The 21959-nt window shown below is 37.8% G+C and overlaps 1 protein-coding gene across 6 annotated transcripts; it reads left to right on the forward strand.

The window, feature by feature from the left end:
- The first annotated feature begins 39 nt into the window (after nucleotides 1-39).
- Nucleotides 40-18303, forward strand: EIF4E3 (eukaryotic translation initiation factor 4E family member 3). Of its 6 annotated transcripts, XM_026074924.1 has the most exons (9): nucleotides 110-174; nucleotides 5552-5592; nucleotides 6754-6826; nucleotides 7583-7663; nucleotides 8426-8520; nucleotides 10569-10629; nucleotides 13793-13859; nucleotides 16042-16148; nucleotides 16752-18303. In XM_026074924.1, the coding sequence occupies exons 5-9, from the start codon at nucleotides 8495-8497 to the stop codon at nucleotides 16914-16916; spliced, it is 426 nt and encodes a 141-aa protein (XP_025930709.1). In that variant the 5' UTR covers nucleotides 110-174; nucleotides 5552-5592; nucleotides 6754-6826; nucleotides 7583-7663; nucleotides 8426-8494; the 3' UTR covers nucleotides 16917-18303. The 6 variants fall into 6 exon arrangements, 4 of the variants coding, with proteins under 4 accessions (XP_025930708.1, XP_025930711.1, XP_025930709.1 ...); XM_026074923.1 differs by lacking the exon at nucleotides 5552-5592 and having other exon boundaries at nucleotides 40-174; XM_026074926.1 differs by lacking the exons at nucleotides 5552-5592; nucleotides 7583-7663 and having other exon boundaries at nucleotides 41-174.
- Nucleotides 18304-21959: the final 3656 nt, after the last annotated feature.

Raw genomic sequence — 21959 nt, forward strand, 5'->3', positions numbered from 1 at the left:
GAAAATAAACGGCGGCGCTTTCTGTTTGTGTGCTTTTTTTATTATTATCATTATTTTTTTCTTTAAAAAAGCAGCATTTGGACTGCTGCTTGAGCAAGCTGCCCCGAAGATCTGCTTGTTTACACCGGCGGCGTGGAGGCGAGCACGTCTACCGCTTACTCCCTGCGCCCGAAGGTGACGTCCGCTGCGCCTTGCGGGGTTCTATCACGATTTTTGTTGGTTTTTTTTTTTGATTTCACCGTATTTTACACTTTCAAAAAACAGTTTTTCTACTGATTTTTTCCCTATGATTCCATATAAGTACATTTAATTAATGGTATTGTTGTTTTTTTAATTGTAAAACGAGGAGCATATGTAAATTTTTWAAAAATATAACTGCTACCTTAAATTTCCAGAAGTTTGGGGCCTGTTGTAAAAAATGTGGGGCCAATGGTCAAAACCTAGTGATTTAGATGCAAAACACTATTGTGTTTTGTTTACCAGCAACAATAATAATAGAATAATGTCAGGGAGGGAGAATGACAGCAAAACAGCAGGGATGTTTCATGCATTTGAAAACCATTTAAGGCACTAAAAAGCACACAAGAGATGCCTTTTAATGCACAGCCATAAATATAACTCACTGCAGTGTGCGCGGGTTCGCGTGTCTGCGCGGAGCCCCGGAGCAGCAGCTGCAGTGTTTATCAGTACACCCACACAGATAGGGAGCGGGAGCACTGCTCAAGTGCGTGCAGGATGAACTTTCCATAGGCTATAACCACATGTATGGTTTTTTTACTTACTTTGGAAATGCACGGTGTGGAGCAGTGGTGCTTTCCCATGAGATGAAGCTGATTTTGACTACTGTTACATATCACCCTAAACTTGGACTGAAATGCAGGAAGAAGTGACTCTTAAGAATCGGGCTAAATAGATGCTGAGATGGATATGCAGAGTTGCCTTTTTTTATTATATTACTGTGAGAGAAATCCATAACTTATGTTCTAAGAGCTCCATAATATATCGTTAAGTTATACTGTTAAAATAAATACCCATCAGCTAAATAGTGCTATGTATAGCAACAGTGATATGCCAYCAAATAACAACTGCCTTAGGTTTAATGACCTCACCTTTATAATATTGTCACTTGATGCATCTCCTGTTTCAGAAGTAAAAGTCTTTATCTCACATCAGCACTTATTTCTGTAAATGCCTTGGCATCAGCATAGCATCTGGAGGCTGTAATCCTGTGAGCAGGTCAAGTTCTTTATCAGTCTCACTTATATTCTTGGACATTTGCATTTCCTGTAAGCGCTAAGCCTTTTTTGGTATGCATGGCTACAGTATTTACCATCTGATGCTGCTTTCTCATATATTACCCCATATTTGTTTTAGAAAAGTGAGAATGATGAAAGTGTTTGGGAGAATATTATTCACCAGTTTGACAAGTAAGATCGTATGTATGATCTTCAAATGTCAGTAGATCAGCCAGTTCATAAAAGAAGTCAGAAAAGCTGTCATTTTTTTTCTCCTCAGAAAAACAAGATTTTCTTTTTAATTGTAAACATTTCTTAAGGTTGCGTGCTAAAGGTCCTAAAACCAGGAGCTTAGCTGTTTTCCATGCTGCAGGTCTCCGAGTTCATACCTGTGTATCCCAGGTAGTGCTTTTGCATGCAGCGCAGTGGTGGCGTTACAAGACGTGGGATTTCAGCAAGGCGGGCAGGTGCCTTTGGTGCCTCCTTGGGAAGCGGATTCAYGCCGGAGAGCTTTGCACTCATGTTCGCCTCAGTGAGACTCTGCGCTGGTGCAGGGTCCTCTTCAACTCTCTGGCTTTTGAATGAAAGATTGCATTTCTAGTTTTTGCAGCTCTGTCTTTCAATTCTTCAGCAGTCTTTTGATTTTTTACAACAAAATACAGTTATGCCTCACTGAATATAGCAAGTTAAAAACAAGGATTAGAAATCTGGTCATTGTATTCAGGTTGTGTAGCGCGTTCGACATGGGGATTGTTCAAAAGGAAAAGTCAAATGTGATGAGGCCATCAAGGGCTTGGGTGTCGTTGATAACAAGTGCTGTTCAGCATTTGAAAYCATCCCTTAGTGGGGTTTTGGGATGTAGCTCTGGGTGTGATCTTTGTGTAAATACAAGGATGTGAAACTGCTTACACTTTTTTCACATATGTATGGGCATGAAGCAAATAGCCTACTTTGTAAACCGTGCAAATCATGGCTATAGTTTAGACTGAGTACTGTATGCCATTTTATTTTTAATGCTACACTGAGTAAGCCTTTCTGTACAAAATAATAATGAAAATTTACCATTGCTAGTAGCTGCCTGATTTTTCAGGCTCACCGTGAGAAGCTGAAGGTTCTGTCTGTGGTGAGTTTTTGGTGCAACGTGTGTGAATGCACATGCGGTGATGGGGACGTTACATATCCTTGAAAAAAGACATCTTTTGAAAGCCTACCTGCACCCGAGCTGCTAGTATTGCTAATATACCAATTTCAGTCAACGGTAAGAAAAATATCAGTTCCCTTCTTTACAAATAAGTGCTGTCAGAAAACAAGCATAGATCGCATTAAAGTCTGGTACAGAAGGCTCGTCTCTGGCTGAATTTTGTCAAAGATCCACTTCCTTCAGGGGAAGTCTGTASGTCTGTACAGATCAGGCAGTAGGATCACGGCCGGCCTGCTGTGTCTTCTTGCCTGACTTCTGGCAGTGATTTTAAGTTAGTTTGTTTTTGTTGTAAGAGCAGTTTAACTTTTATGTATCTGTTGAGAGGAAGAACATGCTAATAAATGTTACCAAATGTAATGCAATGCTATTAGTCTGCTCCAGGAAGGTGAAAATGTTCTTAGAAAACACATTATCTTTATATGCTTATTTTTCTCTCTCCATGTTACACTGATGAGTTTTATATAAATAAACTAGTAGATAAATTCTGATAATTGAGCCATTTTCATAATAATTGTGAATTTTTATAGCTGAACACATCAAATATTTGAAACAAAACTTAATACTTTCCCTTCTTCCCTATAGCAAAAACTTATTTATCTAGGATCATCTATTTCGTCTRTTAAAGCTCATGAGTAGGTGGCTTACAATGAAAAATGATAGTTAATATTATAAAAATGCTCAAACCGGTAAATGCATTTTGACAGGCTTTGATAGCTTGAAATCAGTCTTTGTCTGTATTCAGAATGGATTACTAGATTTGTTTAGTTGCCACAGCATGTTTTTGAGTATATGCTTTGGAATTAAATATTTTGCTTATTTATACCAAAACCAGTTGCAGCTAAATACTTAGAGTGATATTTTCTGAAGTGCTCGGACACTTTTAAAGTTGCTCCCACTGARGCTGTGATGAGATTCCCATTGGGAAACAAAGGCCAGTGTGACAGTGTGAGCACATTTGAAAAAAATCCTACCCTTAGTTCGTCGTAGGGAAACAGAAGAGCTACAGTTCGGCGTTAGACATTAACATAAGCACGACCACCTGGAGATTTATTCATGGATAAAACAATGGAGTTTATCTTTGTATCTTTGTTCATTATTCATGGAGGAATAATAAAGAAGTAGCTGCAAGCTGGCGTTAGGATTCAGTTTGGGCAGGTTATTCACAGCTCCGTTTTCTCGCGCTCTTAACTAATGCCCCTGCAGTTTACTGTAAGATACGGGACATAAGTGGAAATTAGTTGTTCGCCATGGCTTGAACTGAAAGTTCAACGTGGCCTATCGGATTAATATTGTTGCTGATGGCAGTAAAATTATTCCAAATGAGGGAATTCTGTAATGGCTTCATTTTAAGAATCAGTATTTGCAGTTTTCCTGTTGTGTAGTAGCATGTGTAGTGAGTTTTTTCAGCAAAGTACACAATGATCTTATGACTCCTAGCTTATATCATAATTGAGTGTGTGTTGGAAAAGTTGCAGAAAAAGGAATTTCTACATTTTTTTTCATTTGAAGCTCATCTACCATTTGTGCTAATTTAATCTAAACTTTTCCTGTGTACTCAATTTAAAAAAAAAAGGTCACTATTTTGTGTGTTTTGAGGCACAAAACCCAATCAATTGTCATCTATGCTGATCTATGGAGCTTATGGGTGTCTATCACGGAAACGCAGCACTCTGGATTTGTCGGCATTCTGTAATCTGGCAGGAAATTGTGTGCTTTTTCCTCTTGTTGTCTGTAGCTCGTGTACTTTGTTTTAATGTCTGCCACTTTGGCTGGCCGTGACTAATATATTGTTTCTGCCTTATACTCATGCATTAATCCTAATTTATGCAAGTGTAATTCCTCTTAGTGTGGCAAATGGCGCAGAACTGAAACTTTTAAATTGATGTATGTTATCRTTTGATAATTTGCAGTCCTTTCAATAGTTTGTTTCTCCTGGTTAATCAAATCGTGAATTGGGGTTTTGGTTGTATACAGAAATAATAGGTTACAAATGATGTAGAAGTATAGCAGAGTATTCCTGAGAACTTTGAACATTATTTAAATATAAGCTGGATATAACATATAAAAAAGGATTAGTTGGGTATTTGAATAGTTATCTCGGAGATCTCTTCATCTTCTCTAAGTACTTTTTTAATAAAAAAGCTTTTGGCGTTAGCGATAAGCCCAAAAGATCAACGATACTTTCCAGAGTTGGATGAAAGGCTGAAATAGTACTGTGTAATCTCGTGGGCATGAAGCTCTGCCAAGCAAGTTACTAGAAATAAAAGAATAGTCCATCACCTTAAATTTTCAAATACATAATCTGCTGGTTGGTTGGGGTTTTCTGCCAGCTGGTCACATAGGTTCTCTGGAACACACTATCTGCAACTATCAAAATGAATCATCTGGTGACCTCAGAGAGGAATATTCTGGATTTCATTCTTAGCTGATTTTGGGAATGGCATTAGAATTGCTAAATGGCTACTATGAGTACCTAGGTAACCTTTGGCTATAGCTACAGAATATCTTTTCATCTCGCATTTGAATAGACTTTATTATCACAGCATCTCAACAGCAATATCAATGTGAATATACAGAATGATGATACTGTAAAGCAAAGTTAACTCCATACATATTGGTGGCAGAAGTAGTACATAGCAGAAGTAATTTCTCGGGCAGTGGTATGAGACATGGAGAAGCAAAGTTATCTCTGGTTTTGCCCGTTYGTGAAACAATATTTGAGAGGTTCTGCTTTCTGTCAGTGCTAAGAAAACACAAGTGATACTGCGTTGCAGACCCCTGCTACTCCCTRCTGACAACTAAAGTTAAATCACCTGCAAAGCTTTCTGTCCCTTTTAAGTTGCTACTTTTATTGTATCCTGCATTAGGAAGCCATCTGACTGTCTTTWTTTTTGTTCAGTTAGTTTGAATTTCTGTTTATTCTTTAATGTTGAGTGTAGAGTGCAAAAAAGGCAACTTTAGTTTCTCAGTTTATCAGTYTTCTCATGATATTTTTCATAGTGCATAGATCACGTTAGTAGAACCAACACCATATCGATTTCTTGTCTGKTTTTGATAACTTCTTGTTAAAGTAATTATTGAGATTTGGACAYCTAATACACCATTTTCTCATCAGTTCCATCGCTGTGATGCTGTCCTGTGTCTACTGAGTAACAGGTAAGTAGTTAGCTAGACATTAGTTTCTGTTCTGTACTGAAAAAGTCGAGAGGGGGTTCTCTGCCGTTTTTCTATGTATTTTAAGTCATTCATTTTGACAGGTGCCTTCAAAAACTTTGGAGCTAATATCAGAGTTTTGAAAATGTGATGCTGTTTTYGTAGTTTTGCTTAGGTTTAATTATTCAATTTCTTCCTTTTTATGTATATCCAGCTTTTACCCAGAGCCTGAATTGTGTCTTTAATGACAGAGAGGTTGTTTAGTGTGTTCCTGAATGTGTCTGTGCTGATCAGAGGTATCAGGGCAAGACAGCCGCTTAGACAGGGGATTACTGCTTATTTCTACCCTTATCCTTAGATCTTTCTTCAGCAGGTACCTGGGCAACAACTTTGTTTTGCTCTCTGTTTCTTAATCTACTCTGTTGCTCTTTTTCCAGGTTCAGTCATCCTATATATTTGTGTTTCCTCTTTTTAAGATGAAAGGGAAGGTTGCTTTGTTTCAAAATAAAGATTCTTTGGTGACTGTAGTTCTGCTTTAGAAATAATACTTTAGAAATAGGGCTTGTATGAGTTCAGTTGCTTCTCTAGTTATGTGAGTTTATAGTTTTGTGCCATCTAGCGGTGTGTGCAAGTAAGCAGGACTTCAAATTTAGAATATAATTATAATTAATTGTATAGCTAAYGTTTTTTAAAAGAAGATGGAAGTATGAAATGCTGAGAATATCTTAAAATGGCCAAAGAGAGATCTGGGTTGTGTTGAATGCAATTAAGAAGAAACCTTGAATGTTAGCTTGAATTCAGTTACTGATAACCCCTAAAATTAAAACTTTTTTTTTTTAATGCCTAAAAGCAGCAAAGAGAGTGGGGTGGCCTTTAAAAGGAATACAGTTATTTTTGGTTTAAAGTCTTAATTCACCTGTCTAATTAAAACATACTTTTGTAAACTATCTGACAAATCTCAATTCATCCTAAAGTATAAGAACAATTGAATTCCTATTTTTAAACAAGTAATGATMATCTAAATTGGAGTTTACTGTATGGCTTCGGCGTGTGAATGTTTCAACTTCTTGCTAATACGTTCCACTTTTCTCCATCCGTCTCCCTCCCTTCCCCCCTACCCCCAGGTAAAATACATATTTTTATTAACTCTACTTTTTTTTCCAGGTCACTTCCTGGTACTACAGCAGCTGAATGTGCATCAAATTTGAAGAAGATTTATACAGTACAAACAGTACAGGTAAGATTAGCTTTGCTACAGTAGTTCCTACACATGAAAAATGAAACTTAACGCGTGAAGTTACATTAGCACTCTCATGAATGAGTCAAACTCATGCCTTCACTCACCTGTGGTATGAAATGTAAGTACTGCTCTTTCTGTGTGGTATCACTTAGTCATTCTTTGAATTTCATTTGGCTTTCCAGACCAGAAAAGGATGAAGTATATTGGTTTGCTTTGATCAGACAAGCCCACTCTTCTTAACCATTCCAGTTTCCTCTGGTGCCACTATAGGATTGTTGTACTTGATGTATTTTAAGTATTTATCCTGCTCTTTCTCAAATTGTTCTTTAATACAGCAAAGTTAGAGCTTGTGGTTGGTTTTCCTGTCTCTACCCTTGAGCATGATTTTTTTTTTTCCAGTGAACTGGTTTATGGTTAGGTACTTTTACATCATGGATGTTTGCAGCAATAAGAAATTCTGCATGTTTCTATGTCATCTAGTTTTAAATCATCGGTGCCAATCAGTGGGCATCTCTTGCAAGTAAAATGGCATTTCTGTTTTACTGCCAGAGTTGGTGTGAAATACAGTGAATTGGTATTTGCCTTACCTTAAYGCTAAGCTGACCTAGTTCACTAGATCTCTGAACTTCTAAGGTGATGCCAAAGCCTTCTCCTTGGAAGAACCCAACCGTGGTGATCTTCTGTAGCTTTAAGTGAAGCTGTCGTACTAAWGTTTGTACAGTTTGTTACCTTACGTGAGATGTTTCCTCTCAGCTGATCGTCCTAAGAGATAAACTGGTTTTAGAAGTTTTCTGGAAACAAGGTCATCAGTGGCAGCACTTTGGCATAAAGCATGTAAGTCTGAGGTTGTTYGCTGCAGACCTTTGGGGGAGGTTCTCTTTCCCTGTCTGTGTTAGCAGAGTGTCCACATCATTCAGGCAGTGAAATCAAATTTGACAACACAAGTGGGTCCATTTCAAAATGGGGTTGAACCAAGTGTCATCAGCTCATCCATAGGATCACCCGTTTGTGCACGCTTCTCCATTTTCACGAGGAGGTAAGGTACTGCGCAGGGCAAGGACTGCACAGCAACAGTCTGGGGCAGCGGACACTTGTGAATTTGAGTCAGTCGCATGGTAATTCTTTGCTTACACATCTTTTCTGTGATCAACTTCAGCAGATTACTGCTTAGCATTAAAAGAGTAAAAACAGGACACAGAACTCAATATAAATATTMCTACTTCTGCCTGATTTTCATATCCTTTTTTTTTTTAATAGTTTTTCTTCTCTTTTAGTGACTGGATAAYGGAAATGGCTCTTAGATGGAATTGCCAAGGGCTGCCAAAAATTATCACATAATGTTGCAATGTTTGGTTTTAAAGTTGTATTTATATCTAATGTTACATCACTGCATGTTGTTGCAACATACATCTTTAAAATCTTTAAGAAGTGAAATTGCAACAAGTTGATTTCAGAGCATTTTTTTATAGAGTACAAGAAGGAGATAGTTCTCTATGAGTAAAATATGTGATGGTTCTGGAGAAAGTGAACAAAGGAAGTAAATCTGCATGAAAGTTCTTCTCACATGTTAATGCAACTATACTTTTTTTTTWAAAGAATTTCTGGAGTGTGTACAACAACATCCCTCCTGTGACAAACTTGCCCCTGAGATGTAGTTACCATTTAATGAGGGGAGAGAGACGGCCACTTTGGTAAGTGTGTTATCATTAGACATTTCTGGGAGCGTGCAGTGAAAAACATTAAGTACWTGGTGAAAGGAGGCAGGAGTGGGACAGAAGTGTCTTGTCTCTGTTGCCCGCAAATGGCTGAACTAAGGTTATTTCTGTTGTGGGTCTGTCAGGATCTTGTTAAGCTTAAAAGTTACTTGTGCTAAAGAGAATCTGTATTAAAAAGACTGTAACTTGATTGTCCACTTTGGAACATAAATGTAAATAAGAAAATAAATTATGAATTAAAAATAAATTATGTCTCTGAATTTCAATTCAAGAATACACAGAAAATACTTTATGGTATATTATGCTTTCATGTGGGTTACTAGTATTTGAATTTTAACTTACAAATTTTTTTTCTCTCCACTGAAGATAGTGTAGTAACAATGCAAATGACTGATACTCCTTGCCAGTTTTTTACCCAWGCAAAAGTATGGTTCATATGCATATAACTGTATATATGGGCTTAGATTAAAGCTAAGTATAACTATTTAACTATGCCATTATGAGGGGATAAGTTGCAGCAAATTCCTATGAGATTGTAGAATGGAAATGGAATAAAGTATAAATCTTTTTTTTTTTTTCCAGAAGTTGAATTTAGCATAYCTTCTTCCTTTACTTTCTAATTAGGTAGCTTAAACATTTTCTGAGGAGATTTGATCTTTTTTACATCATTTGCACTAGATAGTGATTGAATTAGAGTTCTTTAACTTGATCATTGTATGTCTAACTGGATGTTGACTTACTACAGGAGGTTTCCATCCTAATCTGAAGAAGTAAATAATTTTCTGAAGTGAAATATGTCTGAAAACATACATTACTTTTCTAAAAATACCATAACTGGTCAGAAGATCTAAAGTGGGTTGAAAAAAATATTGGTGCCTGTACAAATCAAGTAGGCAATTGTGTGCAGGTCTTGATATCTTTTTCAGGATGAGTGGGAACATTTTGTTTTTTCTCTATTTTTAGTTTTGATTTGGTAAGTGACTAGTAGGGGTGTGAAATGCAAAGATCTTTTTTGAAAACGATACATCTATTTTAAGACTACCCAAGTAAATGTACATGCTGTATTTTAGGAAAGGGATTGCAAGATGTTGATATCATCAAAGCCCACTAACTTTTCAGTAATTACTGCACAGAAGCTTTTCTCTGATTACAGTTACAGCATGCTGGCTAATTGCAGCATTGTTTTTAGGAGGAAAAACAAATTCTGGAGTGCAAATTGAGGACTGCAGATTTTTGAAATGTCATTCCAAAGTTTGCCTTTCTTCTTTCCCCAGTGTTTGTCTGGATTGGTGGGAGCCCATTGATCCTGGGGAATCTTTATAAGTTTCATATTCAACCGTTGTAGGTTTAGATATTCAAAAGGTGAATTTTAGGGTATGCCTATGAAAACTTCAACTTTGCTTTTACAGAGTTCTAACAGAAAACTAAAAGCAAAGTAAAATTTATAAAAAGAATGTTGACAGAATAAACTTGAAAAGTCTGCAGGTTTGTTGTTGTGCCTTTGCCATTATAAAGCAGTTTCTGATCATGTCTGTCCTGACCCCAGACAACTTCCGTCTTTTTCTCTAAATAAGGACAATTAATTTCTATCTGTCATGGAATTGAGATGAAGTGTGTTCAAGTTCTTCTGTTAAACTGAATGAACTTGAGAGTAACAAGTTGCTTATGCGAAAATATGCCAGAGTTTTTCCAAAATAAAAGGTTACCATAGCAAAACATAAAAGTGCTTTGTGGCATATTCCCATAAAATGTRCAGCCACTTCAAAGATAGTCTGTGGTCAGGGAAAATGTAAGTATTTTCCAACACACAAAACTTAGGAGAGGAATTAGGTGTTGAGAAATATACTTCATATGAACAATGAAAGATTTATCTCTGATGTCAAAAGTCATAGCTTGAGTCATGCTACCTGGAGTTAATAATTACGTTTCAAATGTTTTTTTTCTGGGAAAATTAAACCCCAGGCATAGGTTTATCTCGATGTGGATTTGAATGTTTATTTTACTGATATATTTCCCATAACCAGGGAAGAGGAAAGTAATGCCAAAGGAGGTGTATGGAAAATGAAGGTCCCTAAAGAAAGTACGGTACGTAATATTCATCTGTTACTTAGAAATGATTGAACAAGGGGGTTTCTTTAAACTCTGTGAAATAAAGCTCTTGTAAAGTTTTTCAGTTTTGACATCATCCAGTACAACAACCAAACACCATTTTTAAGTCCGTAATCTTTTATTGCAAAACAGTGAGAGAGCATTTATTTTTAGCTAATTCAGGATCTTGTTTTTGACAATACTTGCCACTGTATGGTCAATCAAGCGAAAGTTGAAGTGTTGTACTCCATTTCTGTTTGGCAAGCGTAGTATTTTGCAAGGGCCTTTGTTCTCAAGACTCTGTTTTCACACCTGTAAGCACACAAAATATAAAAAACTTTTCCTGGTAATACTAAATGCTAAATTATAGCCAGAACCTTAGTGATGCTCTTCAGGAATCCACGCACAGTTCAGCACGACTGCCAGAGTTTTGCTTAAGTGCCAAGTGCACCTACGCTCTGTGTCAGGCTCAGTAGGACTATTTGTGCTTAACATTGCTTGTATGCACCCGTACAGAGATGTACGTAGCACTGTTTGCCCTGTGCCTTTCTTGTGCCAGTTGAAGACCAAGGCTTTGTTTCCATGGATAGCTAATCCCGTCTAATGGCTTGCTCCCACTGGAAGGGGGAAGATCTTGCTCATCCTCCTTTCCCAGTCCCACTTGTACTGGCAGTGCTGCTCATCAGATCATTCTGTGAGCCAGTTTAACACACAAAGATGGCAGAATTTTTTTTTTAATTTGAGYAGTATATGACCAGGAGGTATTTTTGATGAATCTATGGGGTAAAGGAGAAAAGAGGAAAGAGTGGGATAGTCCCCTTTGCTGGCAACAGTGAGCTGTCACATCACCTTGTGCACGTCTTGTGAAATTATAGCACTTTTTGATTTGCTCTTTTTTTGATTTGCTCTTTTTTTTGATTTGCTCTTTTTTTAATTTTAAATTTTAAGAGAGAAAATCTGTTCAGGCGTGTCGCTGTTTTAGCCCTGCTGAAACAATTTGTTTTCTGTGTGCTGGGCTTTGTGCCCCTATTAAAAGCATGTGAGTAACTTTTCCTGTGAACTGTCACAATGAAGAGATTTGACCTATTCACATGTGTTATTTATGTGTGTAAGTGTGTTCTGGATAAGGCCTTTAAATGCTAAAAGTGAAGTGTAAGAAAAATGTGACAGCCTTGCAAAAGGCATTAAACACTGAAAGATGGTACTTGAAATTTCAGCCAAAAGTTAATTGATTTTGCCTGTGGGTTTTTTTTCCATATGTGAATTGCAGCTTTCCTCCTCTCCAATCCCCGGTGATCACAAAAGACTGAAATTTTCTTTTTCCCTTTATAATCCAAAGTGTGAAGATTGTCAGAAGTGACAARTGGTTTGGGGGGCCTGCATTTTTGGGTGGTGAATTTAGAGACCTCAGAGAGACATGCTTTTTCAAAGGCTAAATGATCGCCACTTTTTGAAAGAAGGGAACTTTTTGATCTCTCAAATTAAATATCACACATCCCTGGTCACTTCTGAAAGTTTTAATTGGAGATGAACTTGAGTCTGCTTTTAGTACCTTTGTAAATGGGGTAAATAATATCTTCATGCCCATTTTTGACTTCACACTTCTAATGGTCACACATGCACACAATATCTGTTTGGCTAAGAAGAACTGTCTTGTACAGACCTAAGTGGAAAGGATGACATGCTACAGCAATGCTTTGGTAAGGGTGTGGAGGGAGGGAGATGTAGTTTTCCCAGAGATATCAGTCTTTCAGATGGTATGACAAACTGACTGACAAAATACTGACATTTGAAAATGTTTTTGCATGTGTACAGTGACCCTTCTGTATGTCAACTTCTAATACGAAAACTAATACTTTTTAGATCCTCATAAGCCTGATCCTGCAACTGCTTACTACTGGATGAAGTGCTTCCTACCCATGAGACCATTAGGACAACTCACAGTAGTGAGCACTACGCCTGGTAATGAGAGTATGCATGGTCAGTCTCAACGTTCGTATATGAACTCTTCCATTGGCAGGCAAAATACATCATGTCAAAGATTATCACGCTGACATCTTCAAACTGCCTCAGGATGCAGTGCATCAAATAGTTCTTTCCATAGCCTACATCTATATTATGCATTGGATTAGCTGATAATTATCGGGTCACAGAAATGCATGGTGCTCATCCTTTGTATCCTAGAAGATGGCTTAGGAGTGCTCAGAAACTCAGAAACTCCCTTAAAGCAGTTTATTGGTTTATCTTCTTCATAGCTGCTTGCTTTTTGTTTTAACCTTGGTACATTTGATTTGTTTTTCTTTTTTTAATAGTACTAAAACCCAAGCTAACTCAAAATAGCAGAAAAGACATTCCTTAGAAGCAGTATATGAAAAAGTCACTATGGTGGTATAGACAAATATAGATATTGCCATATTCTGAAAAAGAATTTTATGTCTCTAACCACACACCTTGGAGCATATTACTGAATGAGTTCGTCGGAGTTGCATATAATGTGTTGGAAAACAGATTCCAAGTTTTGAATGCTCTTTGGCTTAGGTGATAACAAATGTCAAAAGCAAATAACAGTGTAATTAGTCTAACAGAGCCAAAGAAAACTGGCTCATAGCTTTTTTCCTCCAGTTTTCTCTAGTTAGCATTTAAATTTATTGAAAGTCATGGTCAAGGAGAATCAGACATGATGTTTAAATATAAATCCATTTAGTTTACTGGTAGGGTTTTCTGGTACTTTTCTTAAAGTGGATAGTAATTATTTTCCATAGAAACAAATGATTACAAGTAGAGCTTTATGGTCTTTTTATCATGTGAAATTCTTGGGAGAAATCTGCTTTCATGCTTTACAGTAATTAGTGCATTCAGGATGAGTCATGGACACAGATGTAGAGAAGGTAGATTTATACTTAAAATATTTAAAATATTTATTAGAACAACTCTGTGTTACGGTATTTATTGTCAGAGTCTAAACTTGCTCCAACTATGCTGAAGAAATTAATAATATAATACAGTGTGCAACTGTTCATTTGCAMACTGTTCAGTGTACAATGTACTCTTTTTCTGTCCAGACAACCTCAGAAGGAGAATGCACTCAAAACTGAGCTAGCAAGCTTGACACTTAAATTAAAAGAAAATAACACAATAGTAACTGTTTTTTTCTTCTTAGGCTGCAGTTTGGAAAGAGCTACTGTTAGCAACAATTGGAGAGCAGTTTACAGATTGTTGTGCAGCAGGTAACTTTTTAAAATAATTTAGGCTAGCATCACAAATACTGGGTTTGAATGCAGACTGTGGAAACAGTACTGAAAATATAGCACAGGGCAGGAAATCGTACTTGTATCCATTTGACATTAAGAGGAGGACAAGCTTGTCTGACTGTCTTGGAGCAGAGCTAACTCTAGCTTTGAGTTCAACAGCTTGCATCTCTTGGAGGCCAACAAGTTTTCTAGGGTTTAAACGTCTGTCTGTTAGCCAGCGTTCAAATGATTAGTGCTGATTCCACAATGCCAGGATTCTGGAGCCCCCAAATTACATTTCCATAGGAGATTGCTTGTACTATCTCATTTGGAAGTGGCTAAATTAGATAGACACCCCTGTTACCCCTCATGGTCTCTGTTGATTCTCCTAACAAGGTGATGAGTTGTCAGGGGAAGCAACGGAGAAGACCTGAAACAGAGAAGCTGAGTGTTTTGCCCATGGTTACACTGAAAACTTGCAGCAGAGCCATGATACGAACCTGGGTCTCCTGAATCCCAGGTTAGCGCTCTAGCCAAAGGTGGTATTTTCATTATCGCTTAAAAATATTGCTTAGGTCAAACTAGTCTTTAGCATAATTGAATTTACATAAAAATTCTTAAAATACCTTGCTGGTTTACTGGAAAACAGTCATTAATCATCCAGAAACTAGTACATGATTTTGTTCAGGTGTAATAATTCAGTGAAGTCATTTTCAGAATAAATTTCATCTCTGTGCTTGCAAGCTTGCATGTTTCATTTGGAAATGGTCCTCAGGAAGGGCTTGTGAGTGCTAYCTTGCTTAAGATATATCATCAAATGCTGTATCTTAGTCATGAAGAGCAAATATGAGTCTGTGACCATTTCATAAGCTGAAGTTCAGTTGCAGAACTGTTTCTTGTTACTGGGTAAAGCAGATGATTAACTTGTCAATCCAGCAGCCTACAGGGAATGAATTCCGAGAACTGATTACTAAGCTAACTTTTCAGTTTAACATGATATTTTCCATCATTTCTTGCGACCATATTTACTTCTCCTAGACATATATATATGATTAAACTGGCTTTTATTTAATGATAAAGAATATCCCATTAGGAAGTGTTCCATCTCTGCTTTATCATTCAGGAGAAAAGAATTCAGTTTCTCCAATTCACACAGCAACTCAGCAAAGATTTTTCAAACAAATATTATCTCTCAAACGTAGTTAATATAGTAGAGCAGGCATATTGCATTAGGTTGCTTCTGGTATGTTCAGTTGGTTGTTCTGTTTTGTTTTTTTTTTCTAAAAGGGTTTACTGAGCCAGTTTCTCAGATAATATATTTCATTGCTTGCCTGACTTATTTCAGGATTGTAAGAGAGAGAGTACAAGCCTCAAATCCTTTACCTGCGAAAGACGTTTCCAATAGGTGCTTTTTAAAATCCTCCATATGCATAATTGAGCTGATGCCAAGAAGAAGGGAGAGTTTCTGCCCAGGGAAGGGGGAGGTAGTCGCTGGGAGGAAGGCAGAGGCAGCCTTCCCTTGCAGCAGCAGCACGGTCTTGGACAGAGCTATCCACACAACTGCATCCGGAGGATTTCACACCAAAAGTGCTTCTCCCCTCAAGTACGGAGTTACCAACACTGATAGTAGCAGCAGCAGCAGCAGCAGCAGGCCTGGCTGTGGTTTTGTTAACTTTTCTTTGCTGCTGCTTTGACAAAATGGAAAGGGAAAACAGAACAATACAGCTTATAGTCTGGAAAAAGTAACATACAGTCTCCGCCAGGCACTGTTCATGGGGTATTAGTTGCTTTTCCCCCCAAAATTTTGCTTTTAGTAAGTTGCTGAAGTAAATTACCTTTAATAGTTTATGTTACTAACTTCAGTGAATATTGTGATTCCCTTCTAGTCAAAGATAAGCGTGCAATAATACAGATGAATAACCCTGGGACAATTTATTAAAACTATTGTGAGGTAATATTTACAATAGTTTCTACGAGCAATAATGTTTGTTTCTTTCTGGTAACTATTTTGTCTGGTTTCAGCATTGGTATTCTCTTCATTGGAGATTTCTCTCTTTCCTTTCTTGAGTTTGTTCAACTTTCAGTCAGTGTTTCATAATACATAAGTATCAGATTAGACATGTCTCACTTTTAAAGAATTCTTTAATAATGCTTTAATAATGCTTCCTCTTCTGTACAGATGATGAAGTAATAGGGGTTAGCGTCAGTGTTCGTGACCGTGAAGATGTTGTACAAGTCTGGAATGTGAATGCCTCTTTAGCAAGTGAAGCAAAAGTTTTAGAAAAGGTATATAAACTTCTGCCACACACATCTTTTAAAGCAGTGTTTTATAAACGTAAGTATTTTGTATTAGTTCATTTCTACCTTCACTAGAGAAATAAAGTGCCAGTAGGATATTTCCATGGGCATAACCTGCTTGATTTATCTTTAAAGATTTAGAAATTTAGCATCTCTCATTACATTCAAATTTTTACTTCACAGTTATAGATAGTTATGTCCCTTCAATGTAAGAGTTAGCTACCATTCAAAGTATAGAATATTTTAAATTCAATTTTACAATATACTTGGTTTCATATTTAATATGCAAGATTCCTAAAGTGAGTTGGATAAATCTCTTGATAACTCTCAAGATTGCATGCTTTTTAATTTAGATATTCATGTGGTGCAACCATTTACTATCAGGATTTTAAGGGATGTCTTATTTTAGGCTGTAAATGAATGGACTATCAGAATAGTCTATTCCCCAAATCAYTGTTTGCATGTTGTGTCTTCCTTGACTGCTCACACATTGTTGTCTTCTGTTTTCCTCCTTTTAACTTCTTGACAAAGTTTACATGRCAAAGTTTACACTTTTTATTGTTTCTTTTTTCCCCCCTCTCTCTTCCTTAGCACACAGAGAACATCATGCTTTTGAAGGCCGACGTGGAAAACATTAACTGCAGTCTGTACCGAGTTCCTTCTTTGTTGTTTAGTGTTTTGAAGTGCTCTGGACACGGAGAAGGATGGACGAAGCCCTGCAGAAGCACCACATGCAGTGCCCTTTTGAGTTTCTAACATTTCAGATTGGGCTATTGCTACTGAAAATGAGGAAAATGGTTGCCTTGATTACTAAATGCGCCGTTCATTACTTTTTGTTTGGTTGGTTTTTTAGTTCTTCATTRTTTCTTTGAAAATATATTTTGGCCACTTGTTTTTTTGATCAGATTATATTTGTCCCTGTTTCAGTAAGAAAGAAAGCTTTCCTTTCTTCTGTACTGTGCTTAGTTAAGTGCAAATGTGCACAAACATGGTATGCTGCTTTTTCTAGATGTGCTGTACATAGAGGAATACTGGCTTAATGAAATGTGTTTTCAATTTTCGTTTTGAAACATTCCTATCATGTTAAGATTTACTCACTGTCTTTGTCCCAAGAGAGAAAGAAATTGCACTGCATTATTCTAATATACCATGTAATCTGGTCTTGCACTGGCAATAGCCACATACTGTAAGAGTAAATAATAATCACTGAATGACAGACTAAAGAGAACACATTTTTTAGGACTAACCCTCTGCGAGATGACGTTAACCAGTAACTTTAGTAATTTCAAAAGAACAGTTATTCAGACTGAGAGATCTTTCAATAGGAAGCCCTACAAACTCTACACCTCTCTTATTTTAAGAGGGGATGGTGTTTTTAATGGTTTTATATTGTATGCTTCCTTATGATATTTTTCTGTAATGAAAAAAGTGTCATGAATCATTTCTAATGCATTTGACTAACATCCCCCACACTTAGATTATTTTAGGCCTATGTTTGCATCCCTGAAAGCATCAGTATCAGAACTGCTGTTGACTTCAGCGCAAAGGTCCCATCGTATGTAGTTTCAAGCTATCGTAGCACCTTAAGTGAATTTTTTTTTATTTACAGAAAAGAAATGGATTTTTTTTTACAGTGGGAATGTGAATATGAACCATGCTAGTCTTTAAATGTTTGTCTGTATTAATTATTTGCAGTGTCAGTTTGTTTTGCTATGCTACCAAAGATGAATTTAGTTCCTTTTACAAGAAGAAGCTGCAAAGTAGAGATGAATGTACACTCCACTGAGCATTACTTCATTGTTAAGAGTTTTTATTTGGCAACTGTTCAAATTGCACTGATTTCCACATGTTTAGTATATTAAAAGGCAGCCATTAGAATCAAATAAATTTTAAAATAAGAATCACATTTGAGATTTTTACAACTTCATCTGTATTTATGAATTAAAGCTGTGCAGTTAATGAGCATTATTAAACAAGTTTTCTAAAATCAAATATCTTGCTTCTGTAATTGCTTTTTGAGCTTAAATGTTACTGAACCTTTTTTAAACCTGTGTATTTTTCAGTGAAACTTTTTCTCTTAGAAGCTATCTACGTTTTGTTCATAGATAAAAATGTCTTTTAAATGGAGTTTTTGTATTAAATCAGAAAGGAGGCTTAAAATTTAGTAGTCTCTCTTGTATATTTTCAGTTACTACTTAAGATATTTTTCTTGCAGTTTAGATTATTTTCTTGCAGTTCTTTATATACTTTATAAAGTATACACGTAGACTGAGGTTTAAAAATAGAAAGTATAGAGACTATTACCAGTTTAATTATTTGACATTTTATAAAATTCATATTGTTGCAGTGACCAACTAACCTCATTTGCTTTGATTAGTTTTTACCACTCCACTTTTCTAAGATGCAGCTAATGCTGCAAGGATTTCTTTTTATAATAACGTTCCCTTTGGATTACCCCAGAATTGTCTGAGACCTGTTACAAAAATATATATATTGTTAATGTTATATTTAACTACAAACAGGGTTTGAACTAACAGCGCAGTTTCTTTCATAGGACCATCCTCATCTACTAGATGTACTTGTTCTAGACTGGCTAGTTCGGGTGTTGGTGYGGGTGTAGCTGTGTCTGCACAGAGGCCAGCAAGGACTGATGTTGTGCGTGCAGGTTTTTCAGGCAATACGAAGGGCTGCGATGTCTCAGCAGCTCTGTTAGCACTGCCCAAGTCAGCTGAAACGTGGCGGTCCGGGTTGCAGGACTCCGGTGTAGAGATACTTCATCTTACTGGTACAATGACATCTTTAAATAAGAGAATGTAAAAAGGTGCTTCACTTTCAAGGTGAAATGAGCTCATTTTCTGTGGCAATGAGTAATACTTCAGCTACTACAGTTTTTACTGAATAGGGTTTAATGTAAGTGCATGTTTACAAGGCCCTCGTTTTTATCTGCAATGAGAGTGGCTGGTGTTCCCCTTTTTCTAAAGAATGGGTAAAGGAAGGCGTCAGAATAACAGTTACCTGTTGCATTCTAGCTGATATTTGTGGGTTTGATGTATACAAATATGGAAAAGAAATGCCTCCAGGCCGGTGTTGCAGAGTTGAAAGGTGGCTTCAGAGAAGTGAGGGTAGAAAACTTTCAGAAAAATGTTTTCAACAGCTTGACGAGCAAGATTTCTCACTTGAAATACTTCCCTATCTTTGGAATACTAATAGGAAATTAATCATACGCTTCACCGTTCCCTTGCCTTTACTTTTGGAAACAAGCCAGCATGTCTTACCTCTCCTCCAGGTTTCTCTRGTGAGAGGAAATTCCCTGCCACCTCTCTGGCTGCAGATCCATTAACTTCAGGAGAACAGTATCTGCTGGCAGAAACAGCAAATTTGGTGATGTAACCGGAACTTGCTAGTTTAAGATGCTACACTATTCATCTTACCGAAGGAAATGATTTTTATGTAGTTGCCACTTTTTCCTTGAAGACCTCTGTRCTTGAACATTGAATAGAAATTGAGAGAAATTTTGTCCCAGCTGTATCGTGTCCCTATAAGAGCTGTCCATTGTCCACCAAAGTCCAAATTAAAAACTGTTGTCAAGTTTTTATTGTTCTAAGTCCCCACTCTATTATATAAAACTTGGGAATTTTCTGTGTAACTTGAAATTCTGATGATAATTGTTATTATTACTTGATACCAGGGTTGACAAGAATATCTTCTGACTAAAATTCAGTTTATCGTATGCCACAATCCAACTTTGAGCTTGGATCAAAATGTACAATACAAGTTTGTAGGAACACGACAAATTATATATGTGAATTTTTAAACTTGCAAGCATTAAATCTAAAGACTTYGTAGAATTTTCCAACTTCCATCCAGACTGATCTTTATAGCACTTATATGTTTTTACAAAGTGGTGTTAACAGTTAATTTCTTAAAGTCTTTGAAGATTTATTACTTTTACCTGGAGATCTGCTTTACTGAACATAATTAAATGAACCCTCCACTACTTCAAAATCACCTAACTTGTTCAAATACATATCAAAGAAGGAACTACACAAATTCCTATCAAAATGAATTTCTGGTGGCMTTTCAACATAAAATTAAAACGTTGAACTTCCATGGCTACAGACARCAAAGAAACTCCAAGCATCTCCATGAGCTGAGCTAAAGAAACACGGTTCCCTCTGGTTGTCTCTCGTGGGGACCCACATCGGCATAGCTACTGGAGGGGCTTTCCCGTGGCGTTTATCACTAGCATAGCAGGTCGCACTGAAGCCTTTCACATAGCTGGAGTACTCGTCTCCTTACTCAGGCAGGTATTTTTATGAAATTTGTAGGAACTTCATTATCTTTGATAYGTCTGACCTGTCAACCAGGTCTGACAGGTCTGGAGTTACTGTTGCACGTGCACCCAGGGATGGCTTTAGCCTCCTCCTAGGAAGCGGGGCTGAAATCGGAAGTAGGTGGACAGCTCTAGCTGTCTCCTTGAAAAGGTTCACGCTGCTTGGTGAGGAGCCATCACCACATCTGCCAGGTGAAGGAGCTAGGTGCTGAGCAGCGTTAAGTGGAGGAGGAGGAGGAGGAGGAGGAGCAGGGCCAGCTGGGGAAGGCTGGCTGAAGAAATGCTGACTCGGGCTCTTAGGTGGGTGCGAGGAAATTAGTGGGCTGAGAGGGGAGGTGTGTGCTTGGTGCCCAGGGAGCAGGAGCCCAGGCCCGTCTCCCTAGAGGGTGGGCTGGTTGAGGGGGTAAGGAGTGTGCAGACCCTCGCTGGGCTGCTCCTGAGACAGGTGGAGCCGAGACTGAGAGGGAGGGAGCTGGACGGAGGAGAGACAAGTGAGAAACGGTAAGAGAAATACCTTTTTATGTCTGAACACTGCACTTCTTGGAACGTACAAAGTCTGGAGTTGCCCCATGTACTGGCAAGGCTTGAAGGAGAGACTGTTCCTGGTGAAAGGTCTCTTAGGAAGAGCTTGTGCCGCTACAACATGTGAGGGCTGCTGTGTGCTCTGTGATATCCTCATCTGCCTGCAATATCCCAGGAGCAGCTCCAGGCCCTGGTGGTGCATGCTCCCTCCAGCTTCCAGGGACCCACRGCCCAAGTAGCAAGGCTTTAATGCAGATCCTTGCCACACTTGATGCTTTAGCGGTTGCTGAAATGTGCCAAATCCCATCACACATCTGTTCTGATGCTGCTTGTCGGCTTTCAGTCACGTTCTGTGGCCCTGCACGCGATTCCTTTTGCTGCAGCTTTATTGGGGCTGTTCTGTGCCCTCCTGGCTGAAGGTTCCCACCAGGTCTGGGCTGGGCTCGCTGATCAGCTCCCCTCTGACTTTGGGGCACGTCTGGTGACATGGTGGTCTCGGTGGCTCCCCAGGCAGCACCACCACTGCTACTACARAGATTAATTGAGACTTGCCCTTAATAGGGATGAAGAGCTGTCTTCTGGGGCAGGCTAATTAACAGGATTCTGCTCTAATAATTATATAGCAGTTTATTGAACGCAACTTATTTGATGACATCTTTTGAAGACATAGCAATTAGCAAACAAGGAGAGGTTACTTTGCCTCCAAAGCCTATTTCCAAGCATTTACTGGTATGGCTTTAACTTTCATTCTCCAGAAGAGTTGTTACTGACTCTATTTTACTTATTTTTTGCAGCTGTCATTTGACAGCTTGTCCCTGCTCTCCAGTTAAAGGAGTTGGTTCCTTCCATGGATCCATCTCGGCTTTGGAGATCTTCTGCTTCACCTGTTGATTCTTGCTCTTCATTTGCTAAAATCTTCCTCATCTCTTCAATTCTGCATAACT

The sequence above is a fragment of the Apteryx rowi genome, unplaced genomic scaffold (genome assembly GCF_003343035.1).
Source record: "Apteryx rowi isolate R43461 unplaced genomic scaffold, aptRow1 scaffold_4, whole genome shotgun sequence".
Classification (NCBI taxonomy): Eukaryota; Metazoa; Chordata; class Aves; order Apterygiformes; family Apterygidae; genus Apteryx; species Apteryx rowi.

Coding starts and splice junctions, on each gene's coding strand:
- EIF4E3 (XM_026074923.1), top strand. CDS start 8,495: ATGAGGGGAGAGAGACGGCCACTTTG. Junction 8,521..10,568: donor GGAGAGAGACGGCCACTTTG/GTAAGTGTGTTA, acceptor TCCCATAACCAG/GGAAGAGGAAAGTAATGCCA. Junction 13,860..16,041: donor TACAGATTGTTGTGCAGCAG/GTAACTTTTTAA, acceptor TCTTCTGTACAG/ATGATGAAGTAATAGGGGTT.